Genomic DNA, 18,684 nt, shown 5'->3' on the forward strand with positions numbered 1-18,684 from the left:
ATCTTTTAACTATTTAAATAATGTTAATTAAACTACTCATTGTTAATATTTGATAAAGAGATTGACGTGACAATTAACCAAATTAATATAATTACATATTTTATCTTTATTACTTATACATTTTATTTATTTGATCATAATTTTAATCCTCTTCGTTCTATTTTTGACTGATCATTTTTCTTGTGTTTTTAGTTTACCTTCTCTGCCCAACGGTTCTATTTTAAGCATCAGTGATTCGGCAGCCGACGATGTTATTAATAAATTATTATAGTTTTTTTAAGAAACCTAACATCAAAGGTCGATATGTCCGAGTGGTTAAGGAGACGGACTTAAAATCTGTTCGGCTACGCCCGCGCAGGTTCGATCTCTGCTGTCGACGTTTTAAACATCTCTGTTTGATTTGTGTATTTTTTTCCTTTCAATCTCTAGCTTCAAATATAACTCCTACTCCTACTCCTGCTCCTGCTCCTGCTCCTGCTCCTGCTCCTACCCCTATCATTGCTGCTCCTAACGGTCATTCTCTTCTCTCCAACGGCTCTGTTATAGGCAACGGTGATTCGGAATTTGATGGCCGCCATCATTTAGAAATGGGTTGAGTTGGAGGTAACGGCAACGGTGCTCTCACTGAGGCTCGCTTGAAATATAAGCTTCTCTTCACGCTGTGCTCATTGCCATTCCCAATTTTCAAAGAGGTTCTAAAAAACCTGATTTCATCGTTTAAATCAGTCAATCTCTGCGATCGTTAATTACGAATTATGGGTTTATTAAAGAAAATGCAAATTTGTTCTGTAGTTTTTCATTCGTATGGATGTTGTTTCGATTAGCTCAGGGAATTGTTTCTGCCATTCGTTTTTTTAATATCTTAGTAGGCAAAGCATTTGAAACAGGTTCACCTGCGAAGATTCCTCAAAATGGAGCAGAGATTGAGAAGTTGGAACACACCGAGCCTTGAATCACATAAAGGCATTTTGCAGTGTAATGCTCATAATTTAATAGTCTTTAGGTTATTATTTCATATTTACTTTGAACAGTAGTGTTTAATGTCTGGAAAAAGGAAGCTAATCTGGTTGTTATGTTTATAGGAGCTCGCAATCGAGAGCAAATACATCAAGCTGCTTCTATATCAACAGCGTGAGCTTGTGATGGACATATCTATTTGGCAGAGTCCATGTTCCGTGTAAGGTTAACACGATTATTTTGGTTGCTGAAAATTATTAACGATTAAAGTTATGTCGTGTTCTGGATGGAGCGGTTCACAAAATTTCTTCAAACGGCTCGGTGGGTGGCCTCATTAGGAATATGAATGGTGACTGGATCATTGGTTTCAATAAACATGTTGGAATTTCAACGCCTCTTCAAGCTGAACTTTGGGGAATTTTAGAAGGACTTCAATTGGCGCTTTCCCATAATATCAAACGCCTCCAATGCCAAACCGACAGTGTCGAAGCTCTTAAACTTTTCACTTCGTCAATGGCTAACTGCAGTCCAATAACTCTTGTTCGCTCTATTGCAAATCTCATCTCAAAGCAATGGAAAATTGAATTCATCCTCATTTGACATGAAACAAATGCTGCAGCAGACTTCCTTGCAAAAACTACCGCTGATACTAATGAACGAGCTCAGACCTACATAGTACCTCCTCAAGAGATTATACCTCTTCTTCAACGTGACCTCTATGGTCCTGTTTTCTCCGCATCTAGTATTTCTTTGTAATAGCATCCTCTACAATTCAAAAAAAAAAAGTTATGTCGTGTACCTTTGTTTAATTTAGATGGTGTTCATGTTCAATTCGTGTTCGTTTATTTATTTTTAGAGGTATTTGTATTCATTCATTTAACATTCATGAAAATTTCATTTAATTTTTATAAACACGTCATAATAATATTCGTTTAACATTTAATATTTACCAACCAACATCCTTTTCTTATCATTTTATTTGCAATTCAAAGAAAATGGTAAAATTACACCATTAGTCCTTAATTTTCTTATACTTTATAATTTGAACTCTAAAATTCATCTTATGTTCAATTTAATCTATATCTTCACCAATATTTAAAATATAAAAAAAATAAAAGGAAAAGACAGTTCCTTATACTTTATCGAATGTCAAGATTAATTCTATTTAGATTTTGTTCATCGACATTGATCTGCACTTTGTTTTGAGCTATTAGATTTTGAAGAGCTGAAACACGGTGTTAAAGACGTACTTATATCATTGTCGTCATAATGACAACACAACATAGATTTGCTGGGAACTTGCCAAAGTCGAACTTACATATTGGGCAGCTCATTTCTTATTTCTTAGAAGTAATCCTATTTTCCGTGTTGATTTTGTGGAAAAAGAAGCCAAAGAATTTGCCCTTTTCTCTTTTTTCGTAGTTGGGCCATAGAAAGCTTTCAGTTATAGCAAATTGATTACTCATGTTATTGATAATTTAAATTTAAGGCAATTGATTTTGACTTCTAAACTAATTAATACAAATTATAATATATAAGGAGTGAATGTAGATTGCATGAATTTTGACAAAAATTATGTGTATTTGAATTATAAATCTTTAATCCTTCAAATACAAATCTTATGTATATTTGGATGTTAATATTTGTTGTGATCTTCCCTCTTAATGGGGAAAAAACCCCCTTTTTTGCCGTGTTGGAACTGTCATGTTGACTAAGATGCTCAACAGAAGTCTTTTTTCTTTGTCTTCTACCTCTGATTCTGACAACTGAAACTTCATTGCTAATGCAAACCAAATAATCAACCCACGTGGTTAGTGAAGGCAAGAAATTCCACTCGGCATGTGGAAAGCGGCAAAATGCCAACTATAAATACTGATAGATACTGTTCATTGATGAAATAAAGAAGACATGGCTAGGCCTAGTCTTGTGACGGAGATTACCGGTTTCTATAGATGGTTCTTAATTATGCTTCTTTGCATTGATTGCCAAGGCTGCTTAGAAGTAGAAAGAGCTGCTCTTCTACAAATCAAAGATTCAATGAGCAGTCCAGCGGGGTCGGCTTTCTCAAACTGGTATGGAGAAGAATGTTGCGAGTGGGAGGGCGTTGAATGTGATCCAACTCGTACACGTATTCATAAGATCTTCTTTCACTACTTGAGGGAAGAAAGTGATGGTGTGGTTGAACCGTGGTACCCAAACGCTACCTTGTTTGCTCAGTTTGAGGAGTTGCGGGAACTTGAACTGCCAGGGAATCATATAGGAGGATTCGTTTCAACTGACGGTAAATATTCTAAACCTCTCAATTTATATCTCTATTCCTTGGAAGCATGGGAAGAGGGTATAGTATCTGTTTTTATTGATAGAAAGCATATTTTCATGATTAAATCACTGCAGCATTTAGAGAGCTGAAGCAACTTCAAAAGTTGGATCTCCATGACAATTCCATAAACAATGGCTCTAATCTCTGTTGGGGTAAATCTCCTTCTCTTTATTTCCTGGATTTGTCTAGCAACAACTTACAAGGCAATATTCCAGATTGTCTTTGCGACAACCTGTTTCTGAAAGAATTGATACTGTTTGATAACTATCTCTTTGGAAGCATCAATTTGCGATTGGGAAAGATGGTTTCTCTCCAGCATCTGGATCTCTCTGACAACAACTTCAATGGCTCTTTTCCTTCTTTGCCGATTAGCAACCTAACGAATATTGAGTCAATTGTTCTATCAAGAAATGAGTTCCACGGCATGATTTCGCTCTGCATTTTTGCCAATCTGTCGAGGCTGAGTGAACTTGATATTTCCTTCAACCACTTGATAGTTGAATCAGAGGTAGACTCTCCATCTTTCAGTCTAAATACTCTGCGGTTAAGTGGTTGTAACCTCAAGAACATTCCCGGCTTCCTCTCCAGACAAGAACGCCTTGATGTCCTAGATTTAACCTACAACTCACTCTTGGGAAACATTCCTTCATGGATGTTTTACAATATCAGTTCAGAATTATGGTTAAGAGGCAATAACTTCACTGGTCCCTTCCCCAAGAACATAAGCTCAAGGCTTACTCTTCTTGACATTTCTGACAATTTCTTGCATGGGACATTACCCAGAGCCTTGGGCTTGAATTTTCCACAGCTGAACCATTTAAATCTTTCCAAAAATAGCTTCAATGGAAACCTGCCCTTGTCCTTTGGTAACCAACTTCAGAAGCTAGATTTATCAGATAATCAGTTTCAAGGAGAAATTCCCCATAGCATGGCAAGCAATATGAGTTGTCTGATATATTTGAGGTTATCCGGAAACAACCTGACAGGAGCTTTGTTTCCCAAAAACTCAAGTTTACCCAAGTTAAAAGTACTAGACCTCAGAGGGAATCGCTTCGAAGGACAAATACCACGGGAAATTTGCCAAATGAGGGAATTGCATGTTTTAGATCTATCAAGAAATGGTCTTTCTGGTGACATTCCCGACTGTGTTGACAACATTACTTCCTGGAAGGATCCTGGCTACGATGCCTACCGTCCGTCTTACGACTGGAACATTATTGACTTCGTTTTAAAAGGAATAGATGTCTCTTCGAATAAACTAACAGGTAGAATTCCAATCCAAATGACACGATTGAGGGAGATTGTTGTACTAAACATGTCGAACAACCTTCTCACAGGTCAAATACCTTCATCCTTGGCAAACTTGACAAATCTAGAAGCCCTAGATCTTTCACACAACAATCTCTTCGGTGTATTACCCCCTGATTTAACTGATCTTGAATTTCTTGAAATTATTTATGTCCCTTTCAACAATCTATCAGGTATGATACCAACGGGACGCCAGTTTGATACATTTTCAAATGACAGTTACATAGGCAATCCCGGCCTTTGCGGACCTCCACTTTCAAACAAATGCAATGACAGTGCAGAAACACCACCGGTTTACGCTGGTGCGGACAAGTCTCCACTTTCAAACAAATGCAATGACAGTGCAGAAACACCACCGGTTTACGCTGGTGCGGACAAGTCAATTCTCAGTTATGTACTTTTGCTGTTTTGGTCTTTCTTTTTTATTATTATCTCTTTAGAATAAGATCGAAACATGTAAGTCTTAAGAACCTTGTATGGCCAACTCTTCATTCGAGAGGAAGGAAATGATGTCCTTTTTTTTACAAAATCTCCCACCGTTACAGTTCCATCGCAGCAATTTATTATAATATACCACCAACATATACACAAACAATTTAGTATTAATCATGTTTTATTAAATAATAATTAAGATTATATTTATATTAAAAATAAATTATTAAAAATATTTATATTACATATTTTAAAAGTTTAATAGTCAATTGAACCTATCAAGTGGTCTCAGTAATAAAAGGAAATGTTCTTTTTTTTTAGAAGTATTTTCAAAAAAGTTTAATAGAGAATTTAGCCGGTTCTTAATAATATTTTAAATAATAATTAATATTCTATTTTGATTCTTAATAATATTTTAGGGATTGTTATTTTCGTAGTATAATCATTTGACACACTTTGAGGATAATTTTTCACAAGTAATTTTAATCAATTACATTTGTCTTAATTTTTATTTAAATATTAATTAAAAATACATGATAATAAATTAAAGTTTTTTGAAAGAATTTTCTTATCGTTAATGCGTCAAATAGCTTAATAATTCCCAACTTCAATTTTGTTTTCTATTTCCGTCATTATTTTTCACTCTCTACATAATTTAATAATTCTTTTCATCCTAATTTATAAATAAGGATAATTTAATTAGTAGAACTTGTTAGGGATGGAAAAAAAATTGAATCCGTCGGGAAAAATCGAAAACCGAATTAAACGGGTCGGGTTCGGGGATGATAAACGGGGACGGAAAAAAACCGAATTTTTTAAACGGGGACGGGGACGAGGACAGGTTTGGTAATCCCCGCCCCGATTACCCGACCCGATACTCGGCCCAATAAATATTAAAAATAATTATTATATATATATAATATTAATAAATTTAATTTAAATTAAAAATATATATATTATTAGTCGTTGTCATTATATTTGTCTATTTGAATTGTTTTGGTTTTATATTTTGGATGCATTTGGTGGTGTTTGGCGTTTTAAGCAAGTTTAGATCCAATAATGACATTATTTTTTAAATAACTCGTGTCATCGTGTGAAATTTAAACGGTAACGGGGATCCCCGCGGTGAAAAATAACCATCTAAGGTAAACGGGGATACCCGTTTATGTTAAACGGGGATACCCGTTTCCTCGCGGTTTTCCCCGATTACCCGATAGGGATCCCCGTTTAAATCCCCGCGATTTTTTAAGCGGAGACGAATACAAATTTTTTAAACGGAGACGGGGACGGTGAGATCAATCCCCGGCCCGAAACCGTCCTGTTGCCATCCCTAGAACTTGTAATCAGTTTATCTTATATTATTTCAATTAAAAAATCTTTTTTACGGTCATGCACAAATACGACAAAACGACAAAGAAAGCTAATCGTGCAGGGAATATAAGGAAGACGCCTCGTCATCCTTGCGTTTTTCTTGAACATGTAAAAGACGTCATATACTTATCACGTGTTACTTTTGGTATCATTCAAATCACCTCATTTCAAAAAATAATTCTTAAAGTGCATTATATGGGAAAATATTTTTCACTATACCATGACCATCAGGATAATTTTATCTATATTATAATTATATACCGGCACAAATATAAATATAACTAAAGAGGTCTCAGTAATTTAAAAAAAATTACTTTGAACCAAACAGCTTTCATCAAAGGAAGGAGCATTATTGATAATTCCCTCCTTGCTCAGGAGATGGTCAAAGGCTATGGAAGAAAATCCATTTCCCCGAGATGCGCACTGAAGATTGACCTTCATAAAGCTTTCGACTCCATTCACTGGGGATTCATCATTCAAATACTTAAAGCTCTCAATCTCCCTCTTGCTTTCATTGCTTGGATCGAAGCATGTTTCACACAAGCAAGGTATTCCATTTCTTTTAATGGAACATTAATCGACTATTTTAAAGGAGCTAGAGGCGTAAGACAGGGAGACCCTCTATACCCTTATCTTTTTGTTCTTGCAATGAATATTTTATCCCGAATGCTTAATTTGGCTGCCGAAAGAGAAATGTTTGGTTTTCATCCAAAATGCAGGAAAATTGGTCTTACTCATCTCTCTTTTGCTGACGATTTACTTATCTTCTGCAAAGGCAATATTGACTCTGTTGTAGGTGCTCTTACTATTCTTGACAAATTCTATGAAGTCTCGGGGCTTAAACTGAATCCTGCCAAATGTGAAATCTTTGCTGCGGGGATTCCTTCAAGAACCATTGAGAACTTAAGAATTATTACGGGGTTTCAAATTGGAAGTCTTCCTATTCGTTATCTTGGTATTCCCCTGGTCACCCGCAAACTTTCTGAAAAGGACTGCCAAGCGTTAATTGACAAGATCAAGCTTAAACTTCATCACTGGTCAAGCCGAAATCTAAGTTATGCAGGCCGCTTAGAGCTCATTAGATCAGTCTTATTCAATGTCAGCAATTACTGGTGCAGACAACTAGTCCTGCCAACTTCTATTCTTAAAAAAATGGAACAACTTTGCTCTAGGTACTTCTGGAAAGGAGCAGATAAATCTGCTGCTAGTGCTCGTGTGCGTTGGGATAACATTTGTGTTTCCAAAGCAGAAGGTGGCCTCGGATTGAATAACATTAAAACTTGGAATAAAGCTTGTGTCATTACTCTAATCCGGAAAATCTTAGCAGGAACCGGTTCCCTGTGGGTTGCTTGGCTTAAGGCATATGTTTTTAAGGAGCAGGACTTTTGGCATTATAAAGCAACACCTAATTTGAGTTGGAGCACCAATAGAATCTTAAAATTAAGGGCTGAAGCTTTCCCAATCCTTTCTGTCGGTTCTCCACAAGTTAAGGAAATTTGGGACTTGATTCGAAGCAAAGGGCAGATTGTTACATGACATAAACTGATTTGGTTCCCAATGCATATTCCAAAAATCAGTTTGATTGCTTGGATGGCTCTTCTCAACAAATTGCCTACAAGAGACATACTTCTTAAAATGGGAATTAGCTCCGACACTATTTGCGTTAACTGCAGTAACTCTTACGAGTCAAGTGACCATCTTTTTTCACAATGTACAATGGCAGTGAAACTCTGGAATTCAATTCTGACCCTAAATGGGATGAAGACCACTTCCTTATCATGGAATGAAATGGTCATAAATGCTAGTTCATTATGGAAAGGGAGGTCCTTACTCACTACCATTTTGAAAATTTCCTGGACTGCTGTTATTTACTCCTTGTGGCAGGAAAGAAATCAGCGAATCTTTCAAGGACGGAGTAGAACGATCGACTGCTTGCTAAAGGAGGTTAAGGACGTTGTTGGAATCCGTCTTGGGGGAACTAATATTAATAGACTTGATAGTACTAACTTAAAGCTATGTAATGCTTGGGGTATAGCATAACCAATCATTTTGTATAGGCTGTTTCTTTTGGTTCTTCAATGTTGATTGGTTAATTGGTTGTGCTTAAACTCTGTTTCGGGTAATATAATCTGATTTATCCAAAAAATTTAAAAAAAAAATTCTTCTATAATTCGGACTGAAGTATAGATAATATAAAATGTTAAAAAAATATAAATAACATAATAATGATAAAAAATAAATTTATTTAAATAGAAGTGTAAATAGAAAACTAAATACTATAATTCAACAAATTAAATACTAAATTTGAGAACCAAAATGGGTTCTTTTGTTTAAGCCCAAAATCTAGCCCTAAAAATGAGCCATTTTTAAAACCCTAGATAGGTTAAATTGTTTCATTCGCTACTTCCTAGTTCACCATCCAGTCCGATACAGAGCACAGGTTATCTCTCTTCAGCTGCTACCATGGTATCCTTTCTTTCTCTTTTCTTTGTTTGGTTTTCTTTTATCTTTTGAGGATGTTTTGGATCTCATCTTTTTCTCCATTACAAGATGTTTCAGTCGAATAAGTTGTTAATCTTATGGTCATTATTGTATAAGAGCATTTATGTAGGAATGTAGAGTTTGGGATTTCTTTTTCTTCTGTATGTTCCATTTTCTAGAAATTTATGGTGAATTTATTTTTCCCTTCTGCCTTCGGTGTAATAAATTCAAGAAATTACCAGTGAAGTTGCAGAATTTATTATATTTTGATGAATCACCGATAGCTTTATTGGGATTTAAATTGCAGTTGCGGGTGCGTTTTCGGTTGTGATGTGTTTATGGTGATTGCAGTCATAACAGATGTTATTGTTGTCGGTACAGAAGGAGCTGAATTTTTTTATAAAAAAAAAATTAGAATAGTCAAACAATAGCGGGAATAGTGGCCCAATATTGTCGCAATTGGTCGCTACCCACTAAATTGCTGCTGCTATCTACCGCTACTGGTGTGATTCCACTTCACACTGCTATTTTCCACAATAGTAGTTTTGGATACCGCATAATGGCCGTTATTATGCTATTCGGCCGCTATCTAAATCCTATACTATGTGATGAATCTGAAATTGGCCATGAGTTGATGACTTTATCATAGGGTTTCTGTGAGAAATCCTAGTGTCAAACAAACTTTTACGAGATTGCAATTTGTAAATATTGGTTGTGGAAGAGCTATCTGTTGATGAAGTCTAACCTAGGTTTTCATTGCGGAAATGGTTGCTACATTTGCCCTTTTTTGTTCTTTTGAGCTTAGTTATGAATTGGTATTTCAGGTGAACGTACCTAAGACAAAGAAGACTTATTGCAAGAGCAAGGAGTGCAGGAAGCACACTTTGCACAAGGTTACACAGTATAAGAAGGGTAAGGATAGTTTGGCTGCTCAAGGGAAACGTCGTTACGATCGCAAACAATCAGGTTATGGTGGTCAGACCAAACCAGTGTTCCACAAGAAGGTAAATTTTCATTGCACCTATCCTTTATCCCTTGAATGGATATTTGATATGTATTGGAAAGTACTAGGCTGTAAGCAATTGTTTAGTTATCCATTTTGTCAAGCCCTTGACTGGATGTTAGATGTAAATTTTAAAGATCAATAATCTTGTGCTGCATATTCCGGTACTAGATTGTAAGAGATGGTTGGTTAACCATTTTGTCAATTCGATTATTGTCACTTTCTTGAGAGGCCAAGACTTTGATTGGATGTTAGATGTATATTTGAGAAGGTCAATATTCCCATACTAGGTTGTAAGGGATGTTATTCCTTTTGTCAATTCAGTTGTTGCCATTTTCTCAAGTGTTTCCAGGCCTTTACAATATATATGACTGTGTATCCTCTGAACAGGCAAAGACCACCAAGAAGATTGTGCTGAGGCTTCAATGCCAGGGTTGCAAGCATGTCTCACAGCATCCGATCAAGGTTGGTGCATTGAAAGCTCTGTTGTTTAATGAGCTAACTTTTGGTTGTTTTTTTATACTGTTTTTTTTTGCTTCCATTAACCATGTTTAATGGACTAACTTGTGATTGTATTTTTGGATGCTGGGTTTGTGCAGAGGTGCAAGCACTTTGAGATTGGTGGAGATAAGAAGGGGAAGGGAACATCTCTTTTCTAAATGTTTCGTTATGGGTTTTACTTTGGAATTTTGTTAAGTTTGCTTTTCTTTTAAGGTTAATTACATTGGTTGCACTCATTGTTGGCAGTTGTTTCACTACTTCTGATGTTGAAATTGATTGTTGTCTATTGAAAAGATCGAAATCAGTAAGATAATGGAAACTGAGATTAAAAAGAAAGGAATGTTTACAAAAAGATTATTTTGAACTGAATCAACCGTTGAAATTATTATTTAATTATTAAAAAATTATTTAAGTTTTATTAAAAAAATATGTGAAATTACATGAATGTTATACTATTCTTCGAGGTAACTGTTGGGATGTTTATACAGAGCGTGGCTAGTTGTAAATTCTTTCTTTGTACACTTGAATAAGCTTTAACCTATTAGAATTCTTTGATATTTTATTTTGTGCATTAATAAATTCTTAATTGCTTGATTTAACGAAAGAAATCTTGTGTCGTTAATTTATTTTATAATTTTATCAACTCAATTAACATCATTTGACTATGTAAATTAAATAAATAGATTAAATTACTTATTATATATGAGCAAAATGTTTCAAACTTGAATCTCAATCTATGCCATGAATTGGCAAATTACTTTCATCTTGGGATATGTTTTTCCACATCAAAAGTAGTCTCTCTAATGTTCGGATCGTCGAATGGAAACCCGATCTTCAAAAAGCTCAAGACTCGAAATGAATTCTTTTTTAGTTTTCTTTTTCGATTAATTGAGTGATTTGTTTGTGATTTTTTAAAATTGAATAACCTAATTATAATTTTACTTAATGATTGAATAACCTATTTATAATCTTACAAATAATTGTATGACTTGTGAAGTAATTTACTTAATAAATAACCATTAAAATTTATTGTCCAACGTAACACCCATTTTATTTTGAGAAAATCGCCTCAGTGACCAAAAAAAAGTTATAATATACGATTTTAACCAACTTTTTTTGGATTTGCCAAAATGACCAACAAATTCGCAACGCGAAATAAAAATCGCAACGCGATCCCCAGAATCGCAAATCAGTTTCCAAAATCGCAACGCGATTCTTGAAAATCGCGATGCGATAGTACAAATTCGCATTGCGATTTTCCATAATCGCAACGCGAATATGAAAATCGCAACGCGAACACATAAATCGCAACGCGTATCCGTAAATCGCAACGTGTATCCGTAAATCGCAACGCGTATGGGTAAATCGCAATGCATATCCGTATATCGCAACGCGTATCCGTAAATCGCAACGCGTATCCGTAAACCGCAACGTGTATCCGTAAATCGCAACGCGTATCCGTAAATCGCAATGCGTATCCGTAAATCGCAACGCGTATCCGTAAATCGCAACGATAATCCGTAAATCGCAACGCGTATCCGTAAATCGCAACGATAATCCGTAAATCGCAACGAGAATCTGTAAATCGCAACGATAATCCGTAAATCGCAACGAGAATCTGTAAATCACAACACTGAAATTTTGGGTATATAACACTGAAATCATAAACTAAATCCCTAAATCGCAACTCATTCCATCTCCATCTATCACTCTCTCCGGCGACATCCGTTCCTATATCCAACGACATCCTTCCCAATCCGGCAACAGGTTTTAGTTTCGCAGCTCGTCTGTTTAGTAAATTAATTTACAACCATGAAATCATCTAATGTTGATCATGTTTGGATAGATTTGTGTTTTGGAGGGTCATGGGATAATGTTCATGGTGTTTTACAATATATGCCTTTACCCATGAATCTTCAACTAAAATTGTCTTTACAAAAGTTAACTTATGAAACTCTAATGCTACGTGTTTCAAATAAATTGAATTTAGAGCCCCTAAGTGGATTTAGGCTATCTTATCAGAGAAATGGTAAAGTTTATTTGTTAACCGACAATGAAGATGTTGAACGATTCATTGCTTACATTAGTGTTTCACAAGATGATGTTACATTGTATGTTGTTGAACCTAGAAGTAGTATTGTTGGGTCAGTAGCGGGTAGTAATCAACTAAGTTTTTCTCAAAACCCACAACCTTTCTCTAATCCAAATCCCAATCAACTTTCAGCACCAAATTCCGGTTTTCGTATTGACCAGTTAGACGATGATGAGCCAACAGAAAAAATTGTGAGTACTAGTCAGTATTCGAAATTTGGTCTTGGTCAATATCCGGACTTTGATATTGGTCAATACACGGATTTTGATGATGTTTCAGAAGAAGAAACAGACCATGCGTGTAATGATATTGCTATTGGTCAATACCCGAATTTTGATGATGAAACAGCCGTTGCCGAAGAATGTAATGTTGATGATAATGAGGAGGAAGTTACGACTGTGAATGAACATGTTGAACATCCATTCTGTAATTCATATAATCCTGAAGAAGAAAAAGAAGAAGAAAAAGTCCCCGAAGAAAAGAAAATGCCACGGGCGTATAACTGGAATATGCCAGAATTACTTCAGATACCGGAAGAAGAGTTGATAAAGAAAGCAGTTGATTGTTACACAAAAGTTATTCGTATCAAGAAAGATGATTGTTTTGATACAAAGGAAGACTTGAAGATAGCTTTATATACGAAATGTGTGGAAGATGGCTATCAACTAAAAGTTAACAAATCAAGCAAAGATCGTTTCGAAACAAGGTGTATGATTGACAAAAACTGTACGTGGCGTATGATTGCAAAGAGAATAAAAGATTGCAAAATGTTTCAAGTTAGGACTTTTATTGATAAACATACATGTTCAAGAACCCAAGTTTTTCCTCACCATAGACAGGCAAACAAAAAGGTGTTGGGTGGTTTTCTGGCTGAGTTAATGTTTTTGAATGGCAGGGTATATCGGGGACATGAAATTATGACTGACATGAATGCTCGGTTAAAGATTAGTATCATATTCTCAAGCTTGGAGAGCCAAATGTTATGCCTTGGAATTGTTGAGGGGGTCGCCAGAAGCATCGTTTGCCCAACTGCCGGCTTATTGTCACAATTTAAAGCTGAAAAATCCTGGGTCGGTAACTCATATCAAAACAGATAGAGATGGACGCTTTGAGTTGCTGTTTATCGCCATTGGTGCTACGGTTAGTAAATCAATATAATTTTGTTGACTCATTTTTGTTAGTTACATGCATTTCACATTTAAATGATTATATTTCTTGTGTATATTATTTTGTAGATTCGTTCGTTTATTACTTGCATGCGCCCAGTTATTATAGTTGACGGAGCACATTTGAAAGGTCGATACCTTGGAGTAAACTTATTAGCAGTAGCCATGGATGCTAACAATGGGATATTGCCAATAGCTTACGGGGTTGGCAAATCTGAAACCTCTGATTCATGGACATGGTTTATGGGGCATCTTAGGGATTGCATAGGTCCTATTAGCAATCTGACAATCATATCCGATAGGGCAAACTCAATTGACAACGCTGTTAGAAGGTGTTTCCCAGATGCTTTTCATGGACTTTGTGGTGTTCATTTGTATAGAAATCTAAAATCAAGGTCTGCTGGTATAAAAAAGCACAAATGGACATACTGGAAGGCTGTAAAAGCTTATCGGGAAGTGGATTTCAATAAGCATATAAATTGTTTAAGACGTGTTTTGCCTCAGTGTGCTCAAACACTAGAAGATGTCGGGTTTGAAAGATGGTCAAGAGTACATCAACTTGGAGCAAGATATGGTTTCATGACGTCTAATAGTGCAGAATCAATCAACGCTCTAAGTCGTCATTCCCGGAAATTACCCATTACTATGTTAATGGAGTTTTTTCGAGCCTCTATTCAACAGTGGTACTACAAGAAAAGAAACCATGCAGGTATTATTTCTTTGAATTCGTAACTTATCATATTTATATATTTTACTAAGTATTGTTTATTTAAATTTACAGGAACATTGGAACATCGTGTTACACCATGGACTGAAAAAAAGATAACGAAACGTGTTGTGAAGTCAACGTCATGGAGAGTTGAACCATGTTCAAACACTTTGTTTCAAGTACTGGATAATAACTTAAATGGGCTAGTCGATCTAAATGCAAAGACGTGTAGTTGTATGAAATGGCAAACATCTGGTTATCCGTGTGGCCATGTTATAAAAGTTGCTCTTCATTTAAACCAAGATGATTCAAGCGCATACGCTATGGATTGCTACACTACAGAAGTTTATCGACAGACTTATGCCGAGATTGTCTACCCTATTCCACATCCTTCTGAGTGGGACATACCAGATGACTTACAAACAGTTTTGCCACCAGCCATGGACAGAAGGCTACCTGGCCGACCAAAAAGTCACGATCGTATACCGTCTAAGGGTGAAGAGAAGAAGAGATCGACATGTAGTCGGTGCAAGGAAAGTGGTCATACAAGGTTGACATGTGGATCACCAGTGCCATCAAAATCATCTTTTCCTCTACCAAAATATGGATCCTCATCAAAATCCAAAGCTCATATGGTGTCAAGCAAAAGGCAATCATCTTTAAAATCCCAATCACGATTGGCTTCACCTTTTGAGACTGTTAACTTAGGTGATTTTTAAATGCAAACGTTGTATTATGTGGATTTTATGTGTGAACTTTTAACATTTTCAGTTGAATTAATGACTCAGGCCAACCATTTTGACTTAACCAACTCTTGTTATTCAGTTGTTATCACTATTAGGCATGCATTTGACTATCGCAACACGGAAAATACAATCGCAACGCGAAATGAAAATCCCAACATGAAAATCGCAATGCGGAAATGAAAATCGCAACGAGAGAATCGCAATGCGAAATGAAAATCGCAATGCGAAATGAAAATCGCAACGAGAGAATCGCAATGCGAAATGAAAATCGCAATGCGAAATGAAAATCGCAACGACAGAATCGCAATGCGAAATTAAAATCGCAATGCGAAATGAAAATCGCAACGAAAGAATCGCAATGCGAAATGAAAATCGCAACGAAAGAATCGCAATGCGAAATGAAAATCGCAATGCGAAATGAAAATCGCAACGAGATAATCGCAATGCGAAATTATAAACGCATTGCGATTTTCATTTCCGCATTGCGATTTTCATTTCGCATTGCGATTCTCTCGTTGCGATTTTCATTTCGCATTGCGATTTTCATTTCGCATTGCGATAGTCATTTTTGCCTTCAACATAATGCAGATTGAAATCAACAAAATCAACCATTACATTTCAATCAATTAAACAAGCACAAATAAGAATTATGTTCGCATCAATTACACAAATCAACTTTTACAAATCATCTTTTACAAATCAATTAAACAATCAAAAATAAGCAATAATTCTTATTTCCGATCATCTACTATTGAATCAACTTTTACAAATCAATTAAACAATCAAAAACAATCAATTAAACTATTGAATCAACTTTTGCAGCTCGACATCATTTTCACGCAGTTCACTTCTGAGATTAACCTGCAGAAACCAAACATTTGTTCAAACAACACTTTCTACACATCTAAAACCTACAAACAGCAAATTATTGAATTCTAGTTACTTAACCAAACATTTTCAAACCAAAAGTATATAAACTTACCAATTGTTTATGGACATTTTTATAACGCGGAAGCAGGTAGGCAGCGTCTCGTATATATCGATTTAGCCATATAATGCCGAAACCACAAGCCTACTGCAGCTTTATCTCTATCGGTGGGAGGTAGATACTTGATGCTTCCCGTCGTCAAACGCTCCAACGCCAAGCATACGAGAGGACCACAATCTCCTCTGGCTCCGCTCGTTTGTTGTGGCGCGGTCTCGTCTCTAATAACTGTAATATTGAGCTTCTTTGGCTTCTTGTTTCCAGAACGAGTCCAATAATTGATCGCATCCAAGAATTTAGCCAAATGAGAGCTCCATCCCTTAATAACATCTCTTAAATCAGCCAATGATATGTAATTTATCATGCTGTCATACACTATTGTCTTAAGGGATGGGAGCTGAAGCTCGACGAGAATCCAATGTTTACGTTCCAAAACAGGGATAAACACCTGCAATCATAAGTAATAATTCATTCATTTGCGCACTTATTTCATAAAACCTTTAAACTCAATCTAAAATAAATACTAACCTTATCGACCTCCCACCATGCAGGATAAAGTTTAGCTTGTCCATTGCCCAAATCAAATGATTCATCTCGTGCATTCTTCAAGTGAACGGCGTGAAAAGACGTCGGCATTATTGTATATCGTATATTTTTATTTTTCTTAAGTTTTCTTATTATTAGAAGACGTGTCACCCACACATCGATATGCTGTTTTACAAAAAAAGACATATATTAGTGACTTACATAAATTTAAAAAAAAAAATTAATCAAATTGAAATATAAGAAAAATATAAGACTTACCCCCCCATCGAAATAGCCATTGTCTTCGACCCCTAATAATACGCCCCACCAAGGCCGTTCAAGCAACAAAAAGATATCATCGGTGAGCTTGCATATGTCAGTGAAACACCCCTTGCTCCGCTCATGTAGATAAAAATCAATTGCGGTCTTAGCCCAAAGGGTGTTATCCAAAATTGTGTCCGGTAGTTGTTCCCTCTCCTCTTCAGATACCGGTATGGTACTGGCCGGTAACTCATACGAGAGCCAACTTGAATCCATCATGTCCGGCACGTCAGAGGGTTTCTCAAGAAGCCTACATATGACGCCATGTGAATCGGGCTCTTGAATGGTGGGAGGGACCTCTTCAATGATGACAGTGGCCTCTTGAACGGTGGGAGGGGACTCTCGAGGAATGATATGGGGGGCCTCTTCAACGATAGGAGTGGACTCTTGAGGGATGACAGGCGAGTCGGGCTTCTTCTTGCGGTGTCTTCGCACTATTGGGGTGTACGGAGACTTAATAGCACGTGCACGCTGTCTGATGCGTGAACTCCGTCGTGCAAGCATAACCCGACGTAAAGCATCCACTCTATCGGGCCGCTAAATAATTAAATACAAAAATCAGTAAATAAACAGACATGATATTTAAACAGTGAAAACAAAGACAAATATGTTTCAAACTTGCATTGTATTCACCCAAGTCATTATTCTATCATAGTTCACAAAATGCATCAGATAACAAAGAAAAATATGTTTCAAACTAATACCCTGAAGTTAGTATTTGTCTTTGTTTTGTCTATTGGTTGAAGTAATGCAATCCATTCAAGTTTCAATTTGCAGAAGAAGAAATAGTTTACTTTCGCAACACGAAACTTAAAATCGCAACGCGAAACCAAAATCGCAACGCGAAATGAAAATCGCAACGACAGAATCGCAATGCGAAATGAAAATCGCAACGAAAGAATCGCAACGCGAAATGAAAATCGCAATGCGATTTTGGTTTCGCGTTGCGATCTTGTCGTTGCGATTTTGGTTTCGCGTTGCGATTCTGTCGTTGCGATTTTCATTTCGTGTTGCGATTTTGGTTTCGCGTTGCGATTTTAAGTTTCGTGTTGCGAAAGTAAACTATTTCTTCTTCTGCAAATTGAAACTTTCAACCAAAAGACAAAACAAAGACAAATACTATTTCACAGTGTTAAAGAATACACAGTTTAGCAGAATTGGCAGCAACCGAACAAATTTACTTTCAACCAAAAGACAAAACAAAGACAAATACTATTTCACAGTGTTAAAGAATACACAGTTTAGCAGAATTGGCAGCAACCGAACAAATTTACTTTCAACCAAAAGACAAAACAAAGACAAATACTATTTCACAGTGTTAAAGAATACACAGTTTAGCAGAATTGGCAGCAACCGAACAAATTTACTTTCAACCAAAACAAAACAAAGACAAATACTATTTCACAGTGTTAAAGAATACACAGTTTAGCAGAATTGGCAGCAACCGAATAAATTTACTAAGCAATCTAAGTGAAATGGCTAATCTAAGTGAAATTACGAGTAAATTTATCATTAAGTTAAATATGGAAAATCTTAAACTTACCTCGTTGCGTAGAGTATGAACCTCATTCTGCAACGATACTATCATCTCACGTAGAGCGGCAACCTCACCACGTAAAGTTGACACCTCCACACGCCATGCACCATCGTTATCGCGTAGAGTACCGATCTCCTCACGCAAGGCATTGACCTCATCACGTAACTCCCTTGACTCATCCCGTTGAGGTGGAGGTGGAGAACAGGGAGATAGGAGTCGTGGCATCTTTG

General features: G+C 36.3%; 2 protein-coding genes and 1 non-coding gene across 3 annotated transcripts; all 3 read left to right on the forward strand.

The window, feature by feature from the left end:
• Positions 1-297: 297 nt before the first annotated feature.
• Positions 298-379, forward strand: TRNAL-UAA. Its single transcript has one exon. It is a non-coding gene; the product is annotated as a tRNA-Leu (tRNA).
• Positions 380-2,865: 2,486 nt separating this feature from the next.
• LOC120149719 (receptor-like protein 45) lies at positions 2,866-7,924 on the forward strand. Its single transcript, XM_039162440.1, has 3 exons — positions 2,866-3,238; positions 3,352-4,979; positions 6,764-7,924. Exons 1-3 carry the CDS (start codon positions 2,866-2,868, stop codon positions 7,922-7,924), a joined length of 3,162 nt encoding a protein of 1,053 aa, XP_039018371.1.
• Positions 7,925-8,717: 793 nt separating this feature from the next.
• LOC120149661 (60S ribosomal protein L44) lies at positions 8,718-10,666 on the forward strand. The gene is made up of 4 exons (XM_039162388.1): positions 8,718-8,854; positions 9,694-9,873; positions 10,263-10,337; positions 10,472-10,666. The coding sequence occupies exons 1-4, from the start codon at positions 8,852-8,854 to the stop codon at positions 10,529-10,531; spliced, it is 318 nt and encodes a 105-aa protein (XP_039018319.1). The 5' UTR covers positions 8,718-8,851; the 3' UTR covers positions 10,532-10,666.
• Positions 10,667-18,684: the final 8,018 nt, after the last annotated feature.

Source organism: Hibiscus syriacus, unplaced genomic scaffold (genome assembly GCF_006381635.1).
Source record: "Hibiscus syriacus cultivar Baekdansim isolate YM2019G1 unplaced genomic scaffold, ASM638163v2 tig00111008_pilon, whole genome shotgun sequence".
Taxonomy (NCBI): domain Eukaryota; kingdom Viridiplantae; phylum Streptophyta; class Magnoliopsida; order Malvales; family Malvaceae; genus Hibiscus; species Hibiscus syriacus.